The sequence below is a fragment of the Uloborus diversus genome, chromosome 6, assembly GCF_026930045.1.
Source record: "Uloborus diversus isolate 005 chromosome 6, Udiv.v.3.1, whole genome shotgun sequence".
NCBI lineage: Eukaryota > Metazoa > Arthropoda > Arachnida > Araneae > Uloboridae > Uloborus > Uloborus diversus.
This window is the reverse complement of record NC_072736.1, coordinates 62,467,600-62,493,966: the sequence shown is the minus strand read 5'-3', so window position 1 is coordinate 62,493,966 and position 26,367 is coordinate 62,467,600. Positions and strand designations below refer to the sequence as shown.

Genomic DNA, 26,367 nt, shown 5'->3' with positions numbered 1-26,367 from the left:
TTCCTGTCAAAAGTGGTCAATATAGACAGGTGGTCAACTTACAAGGGTGGTCAACTTTACAGGTTTTACTGTAGTCAGTTTTACAGTGTTTTTAAGCCTTTTAGAATCATGGAATCCACATTCGAACCCCAAAAACTTGACAAACCTAACACATTTTTTTGCTTTGAAAAGAGAAAAACGCCGGCACCGGATTTTACTCGAAGATTCGTGCAATAAATTCTAAGAACTCGCAGCACTTAACTTTATCATGATTCACACCATCATTTTACAAGGAAACTATCGTCAAATAAAGAAAATAAAAAATACTAACCCAGTTTTCTGATTTTACAAACCAAAATATATTATTGGGGGGGGGGGGGGGGCTCTGCCCCCCCCCCCCATCGCAAACAGTTTTTGAGGGGGCTCAGACTAAAGGTCAAGATTTACGGTCGCCACTCGCCACGTGGCGACATGGGTGCAAGACCTTCCGTCTCAGGACGGATTTCCGTCTTGACAAAATTTCCGAGACGGAGGTCGGGACGAAAAGAAATTCAATGACTTTCTTTTAATTTTTAATGAAAAAGGAAAAATTGAGTGTTTGAAAAATATGCTTTAATATTACTGGACCGTTCCATAACCACGAATTTACATCGACATTCTCTCGGTTTTCCACCATGTGCTTGTTTTGTTTGTAACGTGCTTTTGGAGGAGTGGGTTTTCGGCTCGCGCCGTTTGACTTTTTTTAGGTATAGCTTTGTTATTTCCAACTCACTGCATTGCAAACCGAGGAGTTGCTCGCTATTCTCCCTGATTTTTCGAAGCAATCGGCTCTAATGGAAAATTTAGCCTTTTCTCATGCTATTTTCGATCATCCTTTCGTTTTTTTTTTTTCATTTGTGTTTTTTTTTTCTGCAAACTTTACACGCATAAATGAAAATTATGTACGCTCTTAAAATGTCTTAAAAGTTGACTCTGCATCACCGATTGAAAGTGATTGCTGACAAGATGAAATATTTTCGCCACAGCAAAGGGCATCCACATACCAGGTAAAACAGAAACTATCAAGGATTTTGAAGATTTTAATGAAAATGGGAATTTTGGAAATAATGGGAGGGGGGATTTCAAGCTGGTTGGAAACACCGATGGGCAAACCATTCCTGCATTTTTGACAGACTTGAGGAATCACTAAATTCTAATGTCATTGAATCGAACACTCGTTAGAATGGAAATAAGGGTGGGGGAAGGGGGGAGAGAGAGAAAGGAAAGGAGAAAAATAACGGCAGCACGAGTTTGCGAAAAAACGCTGCTCTTGCAAAGAGGGTAATCTGTCCGCAAATTAACCCACGATACTGAGGTCTTAAAACGTTGATATCTTGGACAATCTAAAGGGGGGGGGGGGGGGGTACTCACTGGTTACAGTATAAAATATCGAAAAACTGAATTGAAAATATTTTTGAAGCTAGGAGTGGTTCGATATTTCTCCACTGCAAACTCTTAAAAATTTAAAAGTCAAAAAGTTTTAGGCTGTCTCTGATGATGTAAAAGTGGGTTTTAAAAAAGAATCGAAGTTTGGAGTTTTAAAAACACTAATTTAGGCAATCTTTGGTGAATTTATGAGAGATGGTTTTGGTGTTTTAACATGAAAATGTTTGTAGCTGATGTATTAAAAACTATTTGAGGCTATACTTAAATGACTTAAGTTAAAGGGCATTTGCGACCCTCTCCCGAAAAGTTTGTAATTGAAGTCTTAAATCTTTTAGGCTGTCTTTGGCAATGTCAAGAGGGAGGCCTCTCTTTAGGCGAAATTCCGAAACTGGAGTCTTAAAAGTGCAACTTTGGACCGTCTTGGGGTTCGGGGTTCTCCTTTCCCAAAAAGTATTCAAAGCTGAAGTATTCAGATCTCAACTTTAGGTAATCTTTGGAAGACTTAAGAAGAGGGAATTCGAAGGTTTTCTCTCAATACGTTTTAGAATTTAAATTCTAAAATCTTCGGTGATGAAAAGGAGAAACCGCAAATTTAAGTAAAATTTAGTGAACTTAGAGGAAAGAGTTCGGGGGGGGGGGGGATCTCCCCCCGAAGTATTGAAATGCTATTTTGGCTATTTTTAAGTGAGTTAAGAGTTAGAGAATTCAGGGGTCTTTCTCGAAACATTTTCGAAATTGAAGTCTTAAAACTTTGGGTTGTCTTTGGCGATGTGTGGAAGGGAGTTGCTCTCTCAATAGAAAAATAAATCTTAAACAAAAATTTACACTGCGTTTAGTAAACACAATGAGGGGGGGGGGGGGGTTATTCCGCACCACCAGCCCGAAATATTTTAGTTTCTGAAATTTTAAGAGCTTTGGTTTGGGCTATCTTTGGATGACTTAAGGGGGAAGGGTGTAGGAAGATTTTTTCAAAAAGTTTCCAAAATTAATGTATTAAAATTTTTAGGCGGTCATAAATCATGTTTATAGGTAAGAGGGGTACTATTCCTACAAAACAATTTAGAAACTGAAGCCTTAAAAATTGAAATTTAGGACATTTGTGGTGAACTCAGAGGAAGGGGTTCGGGAGTTCTCTTCCGAAAATTCTTTGATGCTGAAATATTTAAAGCGCCACTTTAGGCTATATTTGAGTGCCTTAAGAGGGATGTGATTCGGGAACCCTGCCTGGAGTTAGGATTCAGTTCCCATATTTCTTTTTTTAATTTATGAATGTTGGAATGGTACCTTGTTTAAAAAATACATCTACTTCACTGAAGCGATTTTTTATTGCTAATTTCACCACCTGTTATCCTATAAACGAATTCTTTTTCAAATGAAGACTGTGGGGGAATGATGACAGTTCATTATCATTCGTCGGTCTTACCCTTCCCCCACCTTTCCTTCTTTTCTAGTTTGTTGGCGCTACCTTGGGAGACTTTCGAATCAGAACTGATTTATGATGCAAAAGTGAAAATCTTATGTCCTAAGCGATTTTATTGTTACTTATCTTATTTGTTCCAGAATCATTCTCATCTTCATCATCATCATCTTCTTTTGGAGAATTCCGGACTTCTGCTATTGAACAGGGTTCGTACGCCCTTGAAAAACCTTGAAAAGTGCTTGAAAAAAAAAAGTTCATTTTCAAGTGCTTGAAAACCTTGAAAAAGTTTTAAAACCTTGAAAAAGTTTCTTAGTGCTTAAATTCTCCCAAAAATCAACGAATTGTGCTTAGAAGTTTTAAAAAAGTATTTCACCAATGCAATTTTCTGAACATGTGTTCAGTATGCAACATCGCGAAAAATTGCTTCCGTGTTTGGGATTTCAATCCTTTTGCATCTTGTAAATATTTTGATGTTTTTTACAACCGAAAGATATTTTGACATATGGTACCTTAGATTAGTTTATTTTTTGTTTAATTTCATTAATTAACAAAGAAATTAATTTGGAAACCATGACAACATTGACCTTACTCGGGTTTCGCGGAAAATTGCTCTTGTGTTTGAAATTTCAATCTTTTTGCATCCTGCAAATATTTAAATATTTTGGCTAATCAAATGTTAGTTTCGCATGTGCTACCTTAGATTAGTATATTTTTTGTTTAATTTTAATAAAAAACAAATAAATTTATTTCATGGGAAACATGCCACGTCGAACGAACTCAGACTTAGCGAAAAATTGCTTCTCGTGTTTGAAATTTCAATCTTTTTGCATCTTGCAAATATTTAAATATATTCACTAATCGGATGTTATTTTCATATTTGCTACCGTAGATTAGCACATTTTATGTTTAATTTCAGTAAAATATAAGTTTATTTTATGGGAAACATGACAACATTAAACTTAATTCACGAAAATTTGCTTCCCTTGTTTGAGATTTCAATCCTTTTGCATTTTGTAAATATTTTTATATTTTTGGCAATTAGTAGTTATTTTGACACTGCTACATCAGATTAGCTTATTTTATTTTTTATTTTAATAACTAAAGAGTTAAAGAATTTATTACCTTGGTCTTGTTTAATTATTTGCTAATTTATTTTTGCAATTTTGAATGATTATCTTTACCTAATTTTTGGTCATAGCAGATTTTTTTAAAAAAAATTTAAATTTCAGCAGTTGAGCACCTAACAAATTAACTTAAAGTTTGTATTTTAAATATAAAGTTGATTTATATAATTTTATTTATAAGTACATCATTTTTTTATGTCTGCTAAAATAAATAAGGTGTATAACAGGGGTGGTTGTGTTATGATTATTCACTTGAAATCCAGTAGTGTTCGTTTTTATGCTTTTACCTCCCTATATCTCCAATTTTCCCCCTTTTCCTCAAATGTTCAAAATTACTACTTTATTAAGGTTGTGGGTACTTGGAGCTTACCGAAAGAGGCTTTAATCAGCAAAGGGGTAGATAGCTTAAGGAGGGTCATTGATCTTCATTTGGATCTAATAAATTGACCAGTACAAGCCTAGCTAGGCCCAGTGCCTGTTGCTGGTTATCAACAGGCACTGGGCATGGTATTTCTATGCAAAATATTTTGACTTAATAAACTATTTTATGAATTGTATGCATAGCAAAAGTTGTTGTTGTACATATGTATATTCAAGTAATAGGGGTCTTAGTTTTAAAAATTATTTCCCTCCCCCCCCCTCGCCCCAGTTTGCTCTTTGAAACTTTCAGGTAATTTTTTATGAACTCACAAATCACCTGAATATTATTGCCTTTCTAAATTTAAATTCTAATTTCAACAATAACCCATTTTTTCCCAAAATAAAACTACTTTTGTCATAATATATGTCAACTTCTTGTGAATCTTTTCAATTTCGAAATATGGCTCTATAAATCTGCACTTGCACATTTATTGTCTATTGCAAGTTAATCAATGAAAGCTGAATAGGCTCAAGTTTGCATTCAGAGTATTTATCACTGCTTAAGCTGCTTTTGTATATTTTGAGGTGTAGAGACTGGACTGTGGACTTTCATAAACTTTTCTTACTTCCTAATTTTTAAATTTACTCTCGAGGACAGTTGAAATGCCTTATTGTCTGAACAGCTAATAATTACATACGAATAATTGATTTGCATACTTATAAATGATTTGCAAACCTAATATTTTTAGAACTTAATAGTGAAAACTGAAATAACTTTCTGGGTAGTGTTTTTGTCCTAACCGCCCTTATATTGTAATAAACCACTGTATAGATATTGGAAATAAATGTTGAAACCCGGGGGGGGGGGGGAATGACTTCAAAAACTCCTCTCTGGCAATGCCATTGAACTTGGGTATTTTAGTTTCTTCCCATAAAAGTTAAAAGCACTTATGAAAGGTTTTTTTTTTAAGTATTAATTTGCTGATTCTAGAAAATATACAAACCTCTGACTGCTGCAACCTTTGAAAAACCTCAAAATTAAACCTCTTGGTATCTGCTTCTCTTTATGACCAAACTTTTCAAACATTTTCAGAAAAACTTTCAACGCAGTAGATCTTTCATCAAAGCGTCTCTCGTTGTAGAAAAAGCAATTTTGCTTTCCTATACTTTTTTGTATTATTGCCTTATTTCTATGTGTTTGTAGTAAATGAAATCTGCATACAATATTTTTAGTACAAATTTATGATATTGCCTTGAAAACAAAATTTTTTACCTTGAAAAGTACTTGAAAAGTGCTTGAATTTTTTTCTGCCTAAAGGGTATGAACCCTGTTGAAGTCCTCATCATTGAGCAACTGGAAGCCTGCATCTTCCATGTCACAATTCAACCAATCTGTAATTTCTCTATCACCACAATTTTCAAAGCCTTTCATTGTGCTGAAAACGCTTGAAAACTCAGTAACAATATCTTTCGCTATGTCAGTAGCATTTTCATCTGTGCCACTTGAAAAATTCGGCAAAAGTTTTCTCCAACTTCGTTTTAGTGTCGATTGCGGCAAAGATTCCCACGCGTCACTAATCATATAAATGCAGTCTTTGATGTTGATAGTTTTCCAAAACTCAACTATTGAAACTGCACCAGATTCAGAATCTCCTTCAAAAAGTAATTTTCTGATAAACTGCTTTCGGTAACGTCGTTTTAAAGATTCTAAGACTCCCTGATCCATAGGCTGCAGCAGAGATGTTGTATTGGGGGGCAAAAATAAACACCGGATGTTACCAGATTTTAAAGAGTTATGTTCCGGATGAGCTGGACAGTTGTCGAATAACAGAAGCGCTCCATTCAAATGTTTTTTTTCTTGCCAAGATTTCACTGCAGGCACGAAAATATCAAAAAACCACTTGGAAAACAAATTGGAATCCATCCAAGCATTTTTTTGATTTAAATAGTGTACAGGAAGAGCAGATCTGTTTACATTCTTAAAACATCTCGGATTCTTACTTTTCCCAACAACAGCTAGTTCAAGCTTGTGGGAACCCGATGCGTTGGAGCAGGCTAAAACAGTGACCCTATCTTTCATTCGTTTCCTTCCGGGAGCAGAAGTTTCATTTACCGCAGCTAAAGTTTTTTCAGGAAGGGCCTTCCAATACAGTCCGGTTTCATCGCAGTTGTAAATTTGATCTGGGGATAAATTCTCATCTCTTATCAAATCTTCAATCTTTGCAACAAATGAATCAACTGCTGCGACATTTCCAGACAATTTTTCCCCCTCGATATTGAGTTGCCTTATACCATGGCGAATTTTGAATTTCTCTAACCAGCCACTACTGGCTTTGAAGTCATCAGAACCACCAAGCTTCGAGTTGAGAATCAAAGCTTTTCTTGAATCATTGGTCCAGATAGGGGTATTCCTTTACATCTTTTCTGCACAAACCATTTGTACAAAGTCGCATCTAAATCTGTATGATCGGCTAATTTCATTGTTTTTCGGAAATTGGCACCTTTCGTGATATCAAACTCAGCAAAGCACTTTTTAATTTTTTCCAAGTTTCTTTTCATTTCGCTCACGGTTGACACACCAACGTGAAACTCTTTCGCAAGTTTTGTAACAGCTTCACCAGATTCTAGTCTCGTTACAATATCATATTTTTCCTGTATGGTTAATACGATTCTTTTTCTCTTAATGGAAGCCATCATAAAGAAGAAAACATGAGTTTCAAAAAAAAGAAAAACAATGCGTTAGTTCTATCAGATCCCCCGGCAGGTCAAAACTACCAACTTCACTGATAGCACTCAAGAAAATTCTGATCGAAAATGTAGGAGCAGAAAAAGAGAACCCACAGATTAGCACGAAATTTCTTGGAAATTTCGAATTCTGGCCAGCTGCCCAGCCCAACGCGACAGAGAACAGCAAACGGGTTTTCCTTCTTTTCCCTTTTCCTGGAATAGGTTCACAAAGGATAAGTGACACAGAGTGACCTCCCCCTTTTCAAATTCTGCTGCGAAGAAAACTTCTCTGCTCTTGAGATTACAAAAGAGGTGATTCTTTGCACTTGCTTACAATCAGACGGTGCAATAACATTTGATTGTTCTGGGCCTCGGCAGTATGACCTTCCAAATTTCGAAATGACATGTGTTTTTGTTTAGAACAGGAACGCTTGAAAGTAGGGGAGAGTATACTCATACCAAGAATTGAGCTAGTGAGAAGGAATTCCAAACTATTTATCTGCACTCGTAGTTTGGAAAAAACGGCTGACATGCATAAGAAATGTGGGAAGAAAAAATTTAAAAATGGATGTTCGTTTAGAGAAAATTTTAGATAATAATAGGAAAAAAAAAAGAGAATTGAAACCGACTTCGGTTAACGGAGAGTTTCGGTTAATAGAGGTTCGGATAAGAGAGGTTCTACTGTATCAGTTTGAAATAATTGATGTAAGAGTCCCTGAACCCCTCCTTTCCCTGAACTTTACCAAAATGGCCTACCACAGCGTTTTTTGGACTTCAATTTGAAAAAAATTCTGGGGGAGAGCCCCCAGACCCACCCCCTTTTATTGCTGGATTTTAGATTTTTTGAATTATGATCTCAAAACACTTAAATATTACAATTTTAAGGCTTAAAATTTAAATCAAACAGATTCCAAAAAAGGCATTGTTAAGATCTGCAACATTTATACATACAAATTTTTCCTTAAGCCCGCATGTGGGCGGGGGGGGGGGGGGGGGGCTGAAAATATTTTCCGTCTTGAACACATCACCAAACTTGCACCCATGCGTGGCGACTCAGTTTTCAAAATTGGCGACCCCAAAAAATCTCTACAGTCGCCAACTTTTTTGGGGGGTTATTTTTATTTTAGATCCTAAGAAAAGAATTCTACACCACAGATGCAACAGTACAATAAGGATTCACCGATAGAGACCGTACTCCGACTGAATGTTGTTTATTTTACAAAGCTTGCATGTCCTTTCTCACTGCCTGCCTGAATGTTGGTTATTTTACGTTGCTTGAATGTTCCTCTTACGCGATTCAGGCAATGTAAAATAAGCAAAAATACAGTGAATTAGGAAGCCATTTGCACAAGATCAGAGCGTTTGCTCCTTTGTCTTGACTCTGTTTTTCAAGTAATTAGCGTACTATAATCATGATTTCAGGAAGACATTATATTTTAGATTATATTTTAGATAAATTTTGATTATGCCTTCAAAGTAATTACCTTTTCACGTTTTTAGTTTAGTTGCTCAAATTGTATATTAAATTCAAACTTTATTTTTTACATCGTATTATACACCTGGGATTATACGAAGCTTTTTTTTTTCTTCTGGCCCATTTTAGAACCTGCAGATTATCGGCCGCCCGCCGATAATACACAGGAAAATATGGTTATTAAATTACAGGGTTCGTACGCTCCAGGAAAACCTGGAATTGTCTGGGAAAAGTCAGGAAAATTTCAAATTTTGCCTCAAAAAATTTTTTTTCCAGGAAATTTTGTACCTTGAGTTCAAATCTTCGTTTTTATCATTGTTTCCTGGAAAGAAAAATGTAAAAAGCTTCGAGGCAAAATGAGGCTGACAATAAAATAAAAAAGGCGAACCAAAAAAAAAAACTTCTGCGGACGCCATTTTTGCCCCTTAATAGTTCCAAAGAAAAAATTTCCTAGGGTGAACAGGAATTATGCACAAATTTAACGGGAGAAGAACATTTTCCTTCTTCTAAAGCACAGGCCTGCGGATGGTAGGGTCAATTGAGAAAATCGTTTTTTAATCGAAAAGTCTTTTCAGCTACGAAAGAAACATAGTCGCCATGTTTGGTCATTCATAAGATGGAAGTTGACACGATGCTTAAATGCCTAAGATTCCAAAAACAAAGCAGAATTGGATGTTTTCTTTAACTGTAAACTAATGAAAACAACGCAAAATGTGCTGCAACTTGTTTTTTTTTATTATTTTATTTTAAATATGTAATTTTCTTGAGAAATGAAAATTTTTGTTCTTAAAACTTAATCTTATCCTCATTACCTTGGACGCAAATGTGCTAAAAACTTTTCAACTGAAGTGTAATTTCATGAAGATTTATTATTACTTTCTTCTATATCTAATATATAGAAGAAAGTATTGGATTCGTGCAAATTTTCGAATTTCGAATTTTGACGGATTCGAACGTTTTGAGGTATGCTGAGTCCATTTCGACTATTTTTGGAAAATGTCTGTCTGTCTGTGTGTGTGTATGTGTGTGTGTATGTATGTGTGTGTGTATGTGTGTGTGTCACGTCTGTGTGTGACCAGTTTTTTGTGGCCGCTCTACAGCAAAAACTACCGCATGAAATCGAACGCAATTTGGTGCACATATGTGCCCCTATGTGAACTTGTGCCCATTGGTTTTTGGCGCGAATTCCTCCAAGGGGGGTGGAGCAATGGGACGTTTTTTTGAGTTACGCGTGCTTGCTATTCCTCAGGAAGTAATTGGCGGAATCAAACAAAATTTGGTCCATATGTCGCCATTAACAGGAACAGGTGCTGATTCAATTTTGGTGTCAATAACTCAAACGGGGGTTGAGCTATAGAACGTTTTTTGTCGTCGATTGTGACTGCTGTATCTCAAGAAATAAAGAACGGAATGAAAGAAAAAATTATCGGCAAGTAGTCCTTAGTGGGTATAAAAGCTGATTTTATTTTGGTGTCAACAGCTAAAAAGGGGGTAGCGCAATCGCCCGTTCTTTTTTTCCATTGTGAGTGCCCTATCTCAAGAAGTAATGCTACGTTCTGGTTGAAATTTGGAATATATGTGAATCCATATGTAAACAGGCTTTGGTTCAATTTTGACGCCAATCGCTCTAAGAGGTGTTGATTTTTTTTTTTTTTTTTTGCGAATAAAAATAGCTTTATTAATGCAACAATAAGAAAGATAAATCGTAATAGATTGTCGTCTGCGTATTTTTCGTGATTTTAATTGTATGGAAATGATCGGAAATATTATCTCAATGATTTAAAATTTTTAACTGTTGCCATCTTATGTTTGTTAACAAATAAAATATTTGTAATTAATTCAAGCAAGGCGTTTAAAATAACTTTCGATTTTCGCTCTTTGCTTTGCTTTTGCAATAATTCAGACATTGGGATGGTCGTCAAGTTTTTGCATGTGTAATTTTGTTTTTGTCAGGAATATTGCTTCCTCGTCAAGCATGGGGAGGGATCAGAAAAAGGAAAAATATAGAAGAAAGTTTCGTGATGGCCACAACATACGAGTTTTTAAATTGTTTTCATGCTACAAATTATTTCTTAATTTTTGTCGTAGCCGCCATATTTGGTCATTTCAAAGATGGCAGTACACAAAACTTTTTAAGTGCCTAAGTTTCCGAAAATGGCATTGGATATTTATTGCAATGCAAACTATTGATAACAACGCAAAATGTGCCCTGTTTTCCGGGTAATTCGTAATTATTTTCTGGAAAAATGCGAAATTTTATCTCCAGAACTTTTTTTTAAAAATTGATTTAGACACTTATGTGCTGACTTAAAACTGACTATTTTGTCTTATAATTGTACTTTTTGAAGGATAAATTATTATTTATAACTACTTTTATGCTACTAATTCAAAAATCTACTCACTGTCTTAAATTTTTTACTTAGTCGCCATATTTGGTCGTTTGCGAGATGGAAGTAGACAAAAATTTACAAAAACATAATTAGATGTTTAATTTAATGTCTATTGAAAGCAATGTCTATTGAAAGTAAATGTGCAAAAAAGAAAATTTTTAATTTTAATGCAAGCATCCTTTATATGCAAAAGGAAAAAAAAATGATTATTGGCATTAGCTCATGATCGACAGATGTTGACTTTTGTTAGAATGCATTATATGGTATGCACATCGATGCAACAAGTTAATCATATTCATACTGAAAAATAGCTTTGTACTTTGCTCAATATGTTTTGTGTTACATACTAATAGGAAAATAAAAAGAATCGTAAACCAAAAGCGGAGAAAGATTGCTGCTGATTACAGCAAAACGCTAATATGCATGACATATAGCATCAAAGAAACGTTAAAATAAGTTGAAAGTACATTGTTTTTAACAAATAGTAAACAAATGAAAATAATTTTTAACAAAATGTTTTTTTTTTAAACTTGTGACAGAATTTTTTTTTAAGAATCCAAGTTTTTTTTTTTTTACAAGTGGAAAAGTTTCAGTGCTTATGCTACTTTGAACAATTTTGACTATTTTGAAATATTGTTACTTAAATTTAATTTTGAGTGAAGCGAGTAACCTGGAATTTTCTAAAAAAATAACCTGGAAAAGTAAGGGAATTTTTTTTAACCAAAAGTGTATGAACCCTGTACTTTTTTCAAATTCTTTTTCTAAAACAGTTTTATGTTTTGCTTAAAATCTTGTTCTGAAAGTATGAAAATATTATGCAAATTTTGGCTCTTTAAAAAAACACCATTATCAGGGTTCGTACGCTCCGGGAATTCCGGGAAAACCGGGAATTGTCAGGGAAAATTACACTGTCAAAAATGTCAGGGAGTTTTCAAATTTTGTCCTCCAAATTTTTTTTTCCTTTTTTTTCCCAAGGAATTAAGTACCATGAGATCTAGTCTTCGTTTTTACTGGGATTTCACGAAAAAAATTGTAAATTTTTATCTAAACTGACGCTGGCACTTAAAAACAGCAATCGAAAAACGAACGTTTTTTTTCACAACGAAAAATGCGACAAAAGAAGGGAAGATTTTCTTGCATGGAGTCAGTGTGGGGAACGCATTTCTTTCTACTGCCTAAAGGTTTAGATGGGTTGCCACAACATTCTGTTCGTTTCAGGGTTCGTACGCTCCGGAAAAACTTGGAATTATCAGGGAAAATGACAAAGTCAAAAATGTCAGGGAATTTTCCAAATGTGTCCCCAAAATTTTTCTTTTCCCAATTTTTTCCCAGGGAATTTTGTTTTATGAGATCTAATCTTCATTTTTATCGATGTATTTAAAACAAATTGTAACAATTTTAAAGCAATGAAAAAAGTGGCGACCCAAAAAATCTTCAGCAGCCGCCATTTTTGACTCTCAGTAGTTCCCAAGGAAAAAAAAAATCAGGTGAACAGGAATTATGCACAAACTCAACAGGAGAGAAGACAATTTACTCCTTCGGAAGCACAACCTGTAGATGGGAGGGTCGATCGGGGAAAATCGTTTTTTTTTTGATCGGAAAATCATTTCAGCTACGTGTGAAACGTAGTCGCCATCTTTGGTCATTCACAAGATGGAAGTAGATACGATCCTAAAATGCCCGAGTTTCTAAAAGCAAAGCAGAATTGGATGTTTTCTTTAATTGAAAACTGATGAAAGTAACAAAAAATGGTCTGGTCAAAAAATTATTTTCTGGAAAAATACAAAATTTAATCTTCATAACATTTTTTGTTTTAATTGATTTAGACTCTTATGTGCTAAATACTGACTATTTTGCTTTTATTGTAGTTTTTTAAGGATTATTAATTATTTATTACTACTTTTATACTACAAATCTAAAAATCTACTTATTATTTTAAATTTTTCACTTTGTCGCCATAGTTGATCGTTTTCGCAATGGAAGTAGACTTAAACTTCCAGAAACAGAATTGGATGTTTATATCAATATGAACTATTGAAAATAACATTAAATGTGCAAAAAGTTATGAATTTTTGTTAATTAACTATTACTTTCTGGAGAAGAAAATCTGAAATTTTAATGTAAGCGTCCTTTAATATGTGAAAAAAAAAAAAGATTATTGGCATTGGCCTATGATCGGCGGATGTTGATTTTTGTTGCTATGCATTACATGGTATGCCGATCGATGCAACGAAGTTAATCATATATATACTGAAATTTAGTTTTGCATTTTGCTCAATATGTTTTGTGTAACCTACTAATAAGAAAATAAAAGAAGTATTGTAAACCAAAAGCGGATGCTAAAAGATTGCTGCAGGACTACGGCAAAACGCTATAATATTACGCGTGACATCTAAGAAACGCTAAAATAAGGTGAAAGTACTCTGTTTTCAACAAATAGTAAACAAATTAAAACAATTTTGAACAAAATGTTTTAAAAAAAACTTAAAATTTTGACAGAGAAAACAAAGGAAAAAAAAATTCCAAGGTTTTTTTTTTTTTTTTTTAAATCTAAGGGTAGAAGTTTCAGTTCTTCTGCATTGCTACTTTAAACAATTTTAATTATTTTGAAAATATTACTATTTAAACTTAAATTTTGAATGAAGCGAGTAACCTGGAATTTTCTAAAAAACAACCTGGAAAACCTGGAAAAGTCAGGGAACTTTTTTTAACCAAAAGTGTATGAACCCTGATTATGTAATGTTTTTTTACATAAATCCTCGAAGGTCGTTCCGATCCTATTTGATTCCCAATTAACTCAAAACAGCCTTTATTCTGAAAATCGTCAAAATAGGAAAAAAAAAATTAATTTAAAACTTAGGCAACTTGTTTTTGACTGTACATAGCCCCCCCGCACCCCGTTTTATCATTCCTTTGTCATAGTCAAAGTTCCATGTTTTCCGATAAATCCTGTATTTCATTATAAATCCAACATCATTAAAAAAAGAAAGAAAAAAATATATATTTCTATAAACTATATCTTATATTTCTGCTGTGATGTGGACGGTAATACTCGCGATCGATTAGGAATACGTTCCATTGAAAATCGTTTAAACAACGGGGGCTAGTTTCTATTTATTCGAATAACAGTTGTAATTTTTTAATCTTCAATCGCATCAGATTAAAATATAAGCCAAATAGCCAGTCCGTTGATTGTTTTCCCTTCATAGTCATCCTAACATGGCGACGCTGCATATGGAACGTAGTCGCCATGTTTGGTCATACTCTTAGTTCAAATAATGCAAAAAGAATGATTTTTTTTTTGGAAGATATTCTTGGTAAATGCCAAATTGTATATTATTGGAGGAGGTTTATAGTTAAATAATTTTTATGCCAAATTTTTTTTTTCACTGTGGGACCATGGTACTGTGTACACTACTTTATTTTTGGCTTAATGATTTTTTTTTCTTATGAAACTTTAAATGGGTGGAATGAACCATTTGCTTCAGGAGCTCCCAACCTTCACCCTATGCCTTTTATATTTCCATGATTAATATAATTTATATTTATATTTCCATTACCATCACTTTCATAATATTTGTTTCAAAAAATACAAATTGAAATCCCCTCTTCTCCACCCCCATTCTTGTACTACAGCACTGTTTTTGAAACCCGGTAAAACTGGTGGCCACCAAGCTTTTTGGGCCTAGTGGCCATTGGCCACTTGAAAATTTTCTGAACCTTGAGGTATAGCTCAGACCCTATGTAGTTGGCGCCACTGTTAATTGGTAACGTAAGTCAGGGAAATTTGGTGAACTTAATCAGAGAAAAGTAGAGTATATTTTTTTAACAGTTCCTGTCGGCACTCTGAAATATTATAATTTTCAACTGCCTTGTCTTTACTAATAATAAAGCTGAAAGTCTCTCTGTCTGTCAGGATCTCTGTTGCGCATAGCGGCAAGACCGTTCGGCCGATTTTCATGAAGTTTGGCACAAAGTTAGTTTGTAGCATAGGGGTGTGCACCTCAAAGCGATTTTTAGAAAATTTGATGTGGTTCTTTTTCTATTCCAATTTTAAGAACAAAATTATCATAAGATGGGCGAGTAAATTATGAAATTATCATAACGTGGAACCGTAACATGGGTACAAGCCAATTTCTGAGAAAATTCACCATACATTATTTGTAAATATAACAGGCGAGCCGAAAGATCTTATAATTTTTCTATTACGGGCGAAGCCGTGCGGGTACCACTAGTTTTTAATAAAAATAAAGCTCCGGCATGGATTGTAGAGTGAACAGCTTAGCTTATTTTTAATTGATAACTTTAAAAAAATCATTTGAATCATATTTAAAAGGTGTTTATCTAAGTTTATCTGACTCCCTTATAACAGGCTCAAAGAGACTGCAATATTTCCTCATTATTTCCAAGGGCTCGTAAAAAATGGGTTTGCGAAAAAAAATCATGAAAATTCACACTTTTGATCGACTTTAGAAGGCTAAAAGTTATTTAGTTGAACTGAAAAGGTTTAAGTGTTGATAGAAATTTTATGAATCACAAAAATATTGCTCTATATATGGGCTTTGTTTGTAAAAAGCAAGTTGTGCTCTCATAGACTTGCTGTTGTACTAGCCAAGTATTTCTGATTTCCTTGTTAAACTAGAGTTCTTGTTAAATCAGGGGTCATTGAGTTTCACCGTTTAAATTTAGCAGCCCAGTATAATATATTAAAATTTAAAAAATGTAGCTGCTAAAAATGTAACAGGAAATTTAGTAAGTTTTTTCATACTTGTGCTTATTGTTGGGAAATCAAATTTTTGAATTCTAGGTCATAGCCGTGTTGGTTTGCGTCGAACAGGAGATGTTGAAGGAGTGCAGTCTGTTGGCAACTGGCAATCTCGTGGCAATCAGGGAGATGTACCAGCGTGGGTTAAACGTGTTGTTGTAAGACCTATGAGCTCTTCACTCTCTAAGTCTCACTTACTTCGAAGGACAGATTTGGCTGATTATGAACTACATTTTTACAACAAAGAAAAGAAAACAAGGTCGCAGCTTAATTCCAGAGAAGTAAGTAGCATTTTTTAAAGTCTTGTATTAGTTTATTTGCCCTTTAATTCATGGATGCAAACGATTCCCTCTCAAGACAGATTTTCTTCTCTGGGAAATCGCGGAGACAGAGAATAGGACAGGAAAAAATTCAATCTCATTCCTTCACTTTTTAACTTAATATATAAAATATGAAATTGGGTTATATACAGTCGGACCTCCATATATCAAAGTACCCAATTGCTGGAAAAAAAATCGATATATAGAAATTTCGATGTATAGAAACGATCTTATTTTATTGTACAAATCTCCTAAAACACTAAAATTAAAGCTAATTTTCGTGTTATGAAACCCAATTTTCTAATACAAGCATCGGATTAATTGAAAGTTGGTGATTAAAAAATTAACAAATTAAATTTTTGCGCTGTCATACATCTTTATTCTTCGGCAATTAACTTGATTCCCAACATTAGGGTTGTTTCGTTTTGACAGTGTAATCGAGAAAAAAGTAAAAAATCAATCTACTTAACTTGAATGATTTTTACTGAAGCTAAAAAGACTAGGAATGATAATCAACAGACAAAAGGAATAACTTGAAACTGATTTTACAGTGTTACTGGTTACAACTTAGATTTGAAATAAACTTGAGGGAATTTGAGAGCTCCAGAGCACAACAACGACCTATTTACACAGCCCTCGACCCCAGATTCCTTATGAGTTTCGCAGCAACCTTTAATGAACATAATTTTCTCCCCTAATTTTCATTTTTCATGAGACAAACAGCCTGAAGTTGAATCAAAATCCACGAATGTCTCGAAATTTTTTTCGGTATATAGAGATTTTTTCGATACATAGAAACAATTTTTCTATGTAATGAACATAGAAATTTGCTGGGATTTCGATATATAGAAAATTTTGATATGTGGAAGTTTGATATATGGAGGTTTGACTGTGTATATATATATCCTGAGATAACATATATATATATATATATATATATATATATATATATATATATATATATATATATATATACATACATATATATATATATATCAACGCACAGCCGAAACCGCTGATACCTCAGACTTGAAATTTGACAGGCATGTCCGCATGATTACGAAAGTAACCACTAAGAAAGGATTTTTCGAAATCTCAATTAGTTTGGGAGAAATTAATTAAAACCCCTTAATTTCTGCGAAATTAAAACCCGTCATTGAAATTCAAATCCCTTATTTTCAAAGGCTTTCCTCCATTCAACTCATTATTCAGTACTTCATCTCAACTTTTGGTCGATAGCGAATTTTAAATTTGATATTGTTTTTGTTTCTCACGTGGTTCTTCGAGGCTTTTCTCAAGTCAAATAATAATGTTTCTGGCTTTTGCTTTTATTTTTTCAAAACTAGAAACGAAGTTTTTAAGAACATCATCACAGGCGGACTATCCTTTGGAATTTAGAAGAGTGCAGTTTCCTATTAAAGTTTGCTTTGCAATAACCATTAATAAGTCACAAGGACAGACATTAAAAGTAGCAGGGATCGATTTAAGAGAAGACTTTTTTTCACACGACCAATGTTATGTAGCTTGCTCCAAAGCCAGTTCATCAAGCAGTTTAATAATTTTAGCACCAGAAAAAAAAACTAAAAATGTTGTACACAAAGAAGTTCTAGCTTAAACATAGGTATAACAATAAAATGTGGATAACCTGTGTTTGCAAAGATAATCAATACTTTGAAAGGATCGTTAATAACAGTTAAAGATCGGTTAAGGACAAGGGCATATATATAAGGAGTTCAGGGGCTCCGGGGATCCTCCCAAAATTAAAAAAAATATAGGTAATAAGTAATTATTATAGGGGATTTTCAAAACTAGGTGCACCGAGCATTGTTAACCCCTGCTAATTCCATTACCCAAGCAATGCAGGGTACGGGAATGCTAGTATATATATATATAGTGCATTTTGATTATTATTATGTTCTAAAACCATACTTGCATTGGGGCTAGACTTTCCTTTCCCTCTCCTCTAGCTCTTAACAAACTGCAGTGTTAAAACTCAGAGAAAATCATGGAATTTTGCAAAAAAAGTTCAGCATTTCTTTTCATTTTTTACCTTTAGCAATATTCAACAGCCAGCATTGAAGCAACTTTATTTTTAGTTTAACTGCTCTTTTTACTTTCTTCTATTTTATATGAAAGAATTATTTTTTAGATTAAAAGAGAGATTGAGGGAAACGGCGGCAGGGCGCTCGCTTGTTGCCCGGACACTGATATTTATTGAACAGCAAACAGAATGTCGATCTGTAATGTCCAATTTCTTTTATTGATATTTGTGATTAAGAAGATGCATTTACTTTTGTACTTCAAGTTTTTGTGTTTGGGAACAAAAAATTTTGAAATGGTTCTTAAATTACAATTTGTGTTAATTGTTATTCTGAACTAGGATCAATAAAATTTTTCTACTTGGTTTTTTTAACCTTACTTTCCATGTCACCCGATGTTGCCTGGTGCTATCTTAAAAATAAAAGTTATGTTAAGAGACGCAAGCTCAATAATCCGGCTTAAATAAAAGAAAAAAAGTAAAATTTCCCCTCAGAGTAATGACAACAATCCCTAAAAATCTCTATTTAAATTTGGTCATTAGTCTCAAAAAAGGCCCATTCGAATGAGAAAGCTTTGTATATAAAGTTAACACTGCTCTAACTCTCCCAAAATGAATTAGGAGAATTTTTTCTGAAAGGGTCATTAAAGTAAAGGCAACAGCCTGATACTAATGTCAGCAGACTCTATTAAATCCTCATTAGAGTTAGAAGAACAGTCCTCAAAAATCCCCTGTTGAATCTTGACATTCGTCCTTAAAAAATTCTTACTTTAGAGAGCACAACATTCTATAAAATTCTCATGGGAGAAGGACAACAGTCCTTACCCATTATAATGAGGACAATAGTCTCCCAAGCTCTCAATAAGAAAATGAAAAACTCTAAAGTTCCCTATTATTGATGAAGACATAAGTTTCTAAAAATCCCTGTTAGGTTTACAGGTTTCACGCAACCCTCCACAGTCCCTCTAAAAATATCCACCTAGACAAGTAAAATAGCTCCAAAAGTACCTTTTAAACTAAGAAAAAAAATTGAAATCTATCACTTTTTATTGTTTAGTTAGTCAAAATGGTGTGATATAGCGTTTTATAATTGACTTCCCTAAGTCACCAGACCTAAATCCCATGTGGTTTTTCGCTATAAAGTATACTTTGTTTATATTCCCCGTTCCTGCTAATCTTGACTAACTGAAAAATTGGATCACTGCAATAATTACTTTTTTAACTGTGTACATCTATAGCAGGAGTTGGAATACAGGTGGGATATCATTCAGGTGTCAGGAGGAGAACACATAAAACATCTTTAGAATGACTTAAGTATTTTAAAAAAATCGTTTTTGTACCTTTTTACTCTTAGACATTTGAAATATCTCCGCTCTTTTTGAATAATCTGGTACTTACAATCAGGGCTGCAAGTTTGTGAAAAAAAAAAAAAAAAAACTCTCACTCCAGGAGCCTTTGACTCCAACTCCTTTACCCTAATATCAGTCCTTTGACTCTGACTCCTTTACCCTAATATCAGTTTGACTCCACAAACACTGGAAAATGACAGAGTCCTACTTCGCAACCCTGCTTACAATGTCTCTGTATTTGTGTTACAGCTCTTTATCAATTCTTTTATTAATGAAAAGAGTTTATGTTGGAGTGAATAATGCACTCATACGATATTTCTCCATTCAGGAATACAAAAAAATGGAAGTAAAAGATTTTATAAGGCGGAAAGGTTTAAGGGCTGGATTGAGATCTAGGACAGAAGATGAAGCTGCAAGTTCAATAAATGAAGAAGATGATGAAGTATGTTAAAGTTTCTGTGTCTTATGAAGCAATATTTATATTTCTAATGACAGAAAAAATAATTTTGATGGTTTTCTTTTTTCCCACCTTACAGAATCCAGATCCAGACCAAATGCACTGTTCATCAGATTCTGAATCGGAACATTCAGATACGGAAGACAGGTAGTTTAACTCCCAATTAAATAAAATTGTAAATAATCTGCTCAAATGTTTTTTTATATTTTTGAAAGTGTAAAATATACTTTTCATTCAAATAAGTCTTTCATGAAGCTTTGAAAAAAGTAATAAATAACATTATTGGTATTTTTATTTTACAGTTATTTTTAATCGGTACGGCCTAATGAATATGAAGAGATATCTTTTTTAAAAAAGTAAATATAACTTAAGAGTATGTGATGTGCAATGAAATTCCTTTTTTTAAATAATCATAAAAGTTATTTTACAGCAGTTTGTTTGTGTGAGAAAAGAAGTATTTTTCAAAAGCTGGAATTTCTAAGAACCCTCTTATTAAATTTCAAAGATTGCTAATTTAATTTTAATTTTCTTTAACTATTGTATATCAGGGCATAAAAAGTGAGCAAATTTGAATTGTATTGTACCTATGGAATTTTATTGTTGTTTGACCTAATGACTTGAGCTATAATAGGGGCATCTTCTTTTCTTACAAGCACTACTTTAATAGTTGATATCTTGTAGGAAAAAAAATCCAATTACATAATCCCAAGTGTATAGCAAAACATAGATTGTTTTATAATCAACATAGTGTCATATTTTGGCCTGTTTTAGTTAAATGTTTTCTTCTATGTTTTCTCTTGTTTTCTCTAATGTTTTCTTCTAGTGATTTTCATCTAGTGAACATTTGAAAGCTTTGTGGCAGAAACTTTCATTGCTTTCTTTTCTAAATTTTTATTGCTTTTTTTTCTAAACTTTCCTTGATTTCCAGGGTTTGCTAACACTAGTCTCCCCCCCCCCTCCCCCATTGAAAACCTCAAAACACTTTAGGGAAAGGGTAATTGATTCTTTGACTGAAATAATTTTCTATAACCACACCATTTACCAAGAAGAGTTTTCCGCATAATGTTCCAATCCTTAATAATTTTTTCTCTTCTATTTTTAGTAATTCTGGAGAATACTCAGATTGGATCGAAGATGTTGGACTTAACATTAAGTCGAACGTAAAAGGTAAAGTAGAAGCAAGGCCAACTATTTCAGGAACTTCAACGCGGCCAGGAAAACCTCGCAAACCAGCAACTTCATCGGGTGATGAGAGTGATGAAGAAGCAGAAAAAGAAAATGATGAAGAGGATGAACCTAGTTCTTCCATGAATAGATCATCATCTTTCAATGGGACAAGGAGAAGTAGAAATAAGAGATCTGCACCATCTCGAATTAAACCAGCAGTAAGCTTTAGATTTATATGCTATATAGCCATGAATTTTATAAAAAATATTAAATAAGTGTCAAAATATGTTGTGTATGTTATGTACATTAAATACTTGGGGGGTAGAAAAACCATTGTCTTTAATTATGAAAATATTTTTTGAAAACTTATTTTAATCTCCCAAATTTGGAGAAAAAAAAATTAAAGAATTTATGAGAGCAAAGGATAAAAATCTCAGTGAAAGAAATTGATAAAAAAGCAATGCTATTCAGAATGTGGTTCATTTATAATGCTTTCTTTCAAGAAAACAAGCATTAAATTCAAAGAAAAAATCTCACTGCGTTTTGATCACTTGCATCATTAATTTGAATAATATACTCTTTTGGCTGCTATGTTTCTGGATTTTATTTAATGCAGTATTTATTCTGGGTGAAATTGCTACTAATTTTTGAAAAAAATTACTAGGCAATATTTTGCAAACATTAGATATCCTCTTAGCTTTCCTGCAATTATTCAAATGTAAATATAAAAGTGAAAACTATCTTCAAGCTCCAAGCTCAGCTAGACTAGTCCTACTCAACTTATCAATCATCAATGAAGGTCTAGAGAACTCTTAATGTTATTTATTGCATTGCAAATTTAATTGCTTCTGGCAAACTATTCCAAATGGCTGTAACCCTGTTGTACCAGATTGTGTCACAGTTTAATCAAGAAATCATGGTTCTCTAAGTGAAAGTAATACTAGGGTCGTACAGAAATGATTGACACAAATGCGGTCACAAGATGGAAAATAATTTATTTACAAATAATGTCAATTACAATCGTTAGATATATTCCCCTTCCAAGTCTATGCACTTCTGCCATTTGGCTGGGAGTTTTCGGATGGCCCTGGCGAGCCATTCTGTGGGCGTGTTGGTGTATCACCTACGGACAACAGCCTGCAAGTCCTCACCTGATTGCAGTTGCTGACCCCGGACGGCATCCTTCAACTTGTCAAACAAAGCATAGTCCGAGGGGGCCAGATCGGGTGAGTAGGGATGGTGCGGCAACACAGTGAAGCCCAATGTTGCGAGGGTGTCGGGTGTCTGACGGTTGGTGTGGGGGCGAGCATTGTCATGCTCATCAACACATGGCCTGCCCATTTTCCTGGACGGCGCTGTTGAATGCGTCTTCGCAGCGTCCTAGCAATCTCGCAATACCTATTGCTATTGATAGTGCGTAAGCAGTTCTCTGCATATGGCAACGCGTTGTTGCTTCTATTGAGATGTTAGTGCATGTGGTACCCACTGGGAGCACACTTTTGCCATCCCCAAATCGTTGTGCACAATCGTTTGCAATGTTCCTCGCGCAAGCCCTGTTTTGTCCTCATGCAGCTGATCAAATGTTATGCGCCTGTTCGCCTTAATCAAGGTCGACACGGCGTTCACATTTGCTGCTGTATGTGATGTTGCAGGTCGTCCTGTGCTCACAGCTTTGTCTGCAGTCTCCTCTCCACTATTGAATTTGGCCAACCAGCGGTACACTGTGCACTTTGATGGTGCTGCATTTCCACACACTGAGACCATACGACGATGGATATCACAGCCCTGTACCCCCTCTTTCCATAACAACCAAGCAGTTCATCGCTGACCGTGGTATTCATTTTCCATCTTCGCTGTCCACGCTCGCAATGAAGGCGGCGGGGAGTATGACTGCTCTTTATAACCGTTCGCCAACTGGCAGCGCCATCTGTGCTCACCGCATAGCTTACGCCCCCTGGTGTTTAGTTCACGGTGTTTCCCTGTGGGGTGGTGTATATTTGCGGCGTGAGAGGAGTTGTGTCAATCATTTCTGTACGAACTAAATACTTAACCATGGAATGAATCCCAGCCAGTCAGTATGCATTTGACACCACAATAATACAATTAATTATGTTGAACCAGTGGCCAGTGTTGGTACAAGTCCATAGTTTCTGCCCTTTGCCCCATGGCATAAATTAAAAACTTCTTTTTGAGATCCCCAACCCATGTAACTCCTAACGATTTACATTTGTACGGTTGTTATTGTACAATCCATAGCTTTTATACATCAATAATGTTATTGGTTACCAAAGTAGACCCTCGTTTTACGCGGGGATTATGTTCCACGGAAATGCCGCATAAATTGAGATATAATACTAGTGTTAAAATAGGGGTTTGGTTCAGTAGATAACAAAATACTTCATTCTAGTGATGACTAATTGTATAATAAGTTTAATGTGTACTTATATCGACTTTTGTGCACAACATAAATTAATTTTGTGTCCTGTTTATATGGAGGAGCTGGCTATGATAGTCTTTTAGCAGTCATTAAGAATTTTTCTCTGTAATTAATGATTAGCAGAGCATTAATGCATCCATGATCACTTGCGTCATTTCCATTGATAGAATCTTCCTTCACTAACAAATCAGAAAGATCATTTCTATTGTCTAGGAATGGCTCAAAATTTTCAATGTGAACGTTTTTGGTTGTACGTCACCGACTTCGGTATCCTCGTTGGTTTTGGCTTCCTTTGTCACTCCTAAAAGCTCTTTTTTCAATGAGTTCTGAACGGTGTGAGTTTAATAACTTTACTTCTGGAAAGAGCTCTGGAACCAATCGCATAAAATGTCTGCAGTGGCTCAAGCTCGATTATTAGCACGCCAAAATGCAGTTGATTACGCATAATCTGCTATCTTTAGGAGTTTGGATTTCAAAAGAGGGGAAAATTTTATCTGTTTGCATTGCCGCATCTGCATAAAATCGAAACTCATCTGCGTAAAATAAAATAAATGTATCAAATCTTTAAAACCGCATATAATCGAAACCGCATAAAACGAGGATCTACATTATGACACTTACTTACACACACACCATGTTCTAGTGGTTGCATCTTATTCTTAGCTGTCAGTCATTTTATAGTCTAGTACAATAATTTAAAAAATGAATCCAGTTAATATTTTTCTATCAATGCATGTATGAATATTTTGCCTTGTTGTAAATACTCAAAGGGTTACCAACCACGGAAAAATAATTTTAGGAGCATCTGTGGTTATTTTGAGGAGCAATACAAAATTTTGCAGAACAGTTCGTAGTTGCATAAAATCAATAAAAATAACTAAAACCACTTATCTAAAATTGTTTTATAGCTTTAATAAATCATTTTAAGTACAAGTATAAAAATAATTATTTTTAAATTAATAAAATAGCTTTGTACACTATTTCAATTATGGATTATAAGCATCTTTAGTTTCCCATATTTACATTTTTGTGATAAAATGGCAAAATTTAAGCTTGAAAACTTTCGCTTGGGAAATGCAGAGCAAAAGAACTTCTTTGTGGAGTCGCGGAGTTTCGCCAATTTTGTGAAACACCTCCGCAAAATGTGGAGCAGTTGGCAACCTTGTACTCGTAACATTTACCTTTTGTCATTATTTTGCTCCTTTTTTTTTGGTAAATCTTTTTTATTTTATTTTCAAATCTTAGGTTAATGGCAAAAAGTTACCCGAAAGGTTCCGTCCTCCTGAATGGTTGACAGATGTTATGCCACATAAAGTACCATTTGTACCTCAAGTTGGCGATGAAGTTGTTTACTTTAGACAAGGTCATGAATTATATGTTCAAGCTGTGAAGAGGAATAGAATTTATGACATTTATACCAGAAGCCAGCCTTGGAGAAAAATCAACTTGCGGGTACTGTAATAACTTGGAATGTTATTCTAAAATGATTTCATGGCAGTTCAATTTTTGATGATAAATATTTGAATTTATTACGTTGGACAGCAAATTTAGTCCCTCATTAATTTCAGGATCAAGAAGTGGCTGTGATTGAAGATATATGTTTTGAAAATCATCCTCCTCATTTATGCTGCTTGAAGTTACGACTGCTAAATCCTGCAAATAAGCATGATGATAGATTTTCAGTGAAATATCATGATATGCCTGATGTTATTGATTTCATTGTGTTGAAGCAGTACTATGATCAAGCAATGCACTATGATTGGAAGCCAGGTAATTTCTTTCTTTTCTCCTTTTTTGTACAAAGTAAATGAATGTATAAGTAAATGAACAAAATATCTTGTAACTGTGTTCCTTTTTAGTTTACTGCTTAATTTTAAGCAATTTCCAAACTTAAACTGTTTCATAGTTATTTACTTAGTGTTTGTATAAGAGATTTCAAACTATTATAAACTATACTATGATGATGTACCATGATGTAGCAAATTTAGTTTTGACTAGATTGTGATTGCAAACAACAAGCGGAAGAATGCTGCCAGAATTTTCTTTAATTTTTGAGGAATCTTATTTACATATATTTTGTTAGTACACTTCCTTTTTTTTTTCTGAGAAGTCTTTCAAGTTAAGGATATAATGCTAAATTTGTCAATACAAAATTTTAAAAAGTGAGCTTTTACTTAAAAAAAAAAAAATAATAATAATTTATGAAGTGGCCGATTGAGAATTTTTTTTATTAACAAGCAGCAGACTCTTGGATAAGGAAAAAATTTAGTAATTTTGTGTTTAGTAAACTTGCAAAGCAGTTCGCTTGATATTGTTAGGAAGAATCCAGTTTTTACTATTTATCATGTTAAGGGAGGCAGAACAGCACATAAGGAAACTTTTTGCATTTTATAATTTTTTTTATTTTACTTATAGTCTGACTTGCAACATATTTAAGCCTCAAACATTTTATTTTTAGGTGATCGCTTCAGGTCAGCCATTGACAAAGCTTGGTGGCTTGGAACAATTCTGTCTCAGAAACCCTTGAATCCAAATTTTCCAGATTCTATGTTTCAATGTTTTTTTGTTAAATGGGACAATGGTGAAAAAGAACACATGAGTCCATGGGATTTTGAACCTATTGATAATGAACGTAAGTATCCAGACGAATGAGAGTATTCAGATTTAGAATAGTGTTTTTATTTATTTATCTTACAGCTTATTATTGCACAATAGCAGGAACTTAAGGTTTCATAAGGTTTCCTCAAAAGTGTGATGTTGCCAACGTGCAATCTCTTTTACAGCCTCTCTTCTGTCTTTTTAAATATCCTACCATTCTTTTGTGGGCAATTTTCTTGCCACTTTTGCTTTGGAAGTCTTTATTAAATTATACAGTATAGCATGTTCCAATTTTCAACGCTAATACACTAGGCAGGATTTGCTAACAAGTTTTGCT

The 26,367-nt window shown here is 34.1% G+C and overlaps 1 protein-coding gene across 1 annotated transcript in view; it reads left to right on the top strand.

Moving 5' to 3' along the window:
* The window catches only part of LOC129225212 (PH-interacting protein-like), a 101,599-nt gene that overhangs the window by 43,695 nt on the left and 31,537 nt on the right, over positions 1–26,367 (top strand). Inside the window, exons 18-24 of the mRNA XM_054859779.1 lie at positions 15,707–15,945; positions 19,700–19,813; positions 19,908–19,975; positions 20,931–21,213; positions 24,678–24,884; positions 25,001–25,202; positions 25,891–26,064. Of these exons, the coding sequence (XP_054715754.1) occupies positions 15,707–15,945; positions 19,700–19,813; positions 19,908–19,975; positions 20,931–21,213; positions 24,678–24,884; positions 25,001–25,202; positions 25,891–26,064 (1,287 nt within the window). The remainder of the gene's footprint in view (positions 1–15,706; positions 15,946–19,699; positions 19,814–19,907; positions 19,976–20,930; positions 21,214–24,677; positions 24,885–25,000; positions 25,203–25,890; positions 26,065–26,367) is intronic.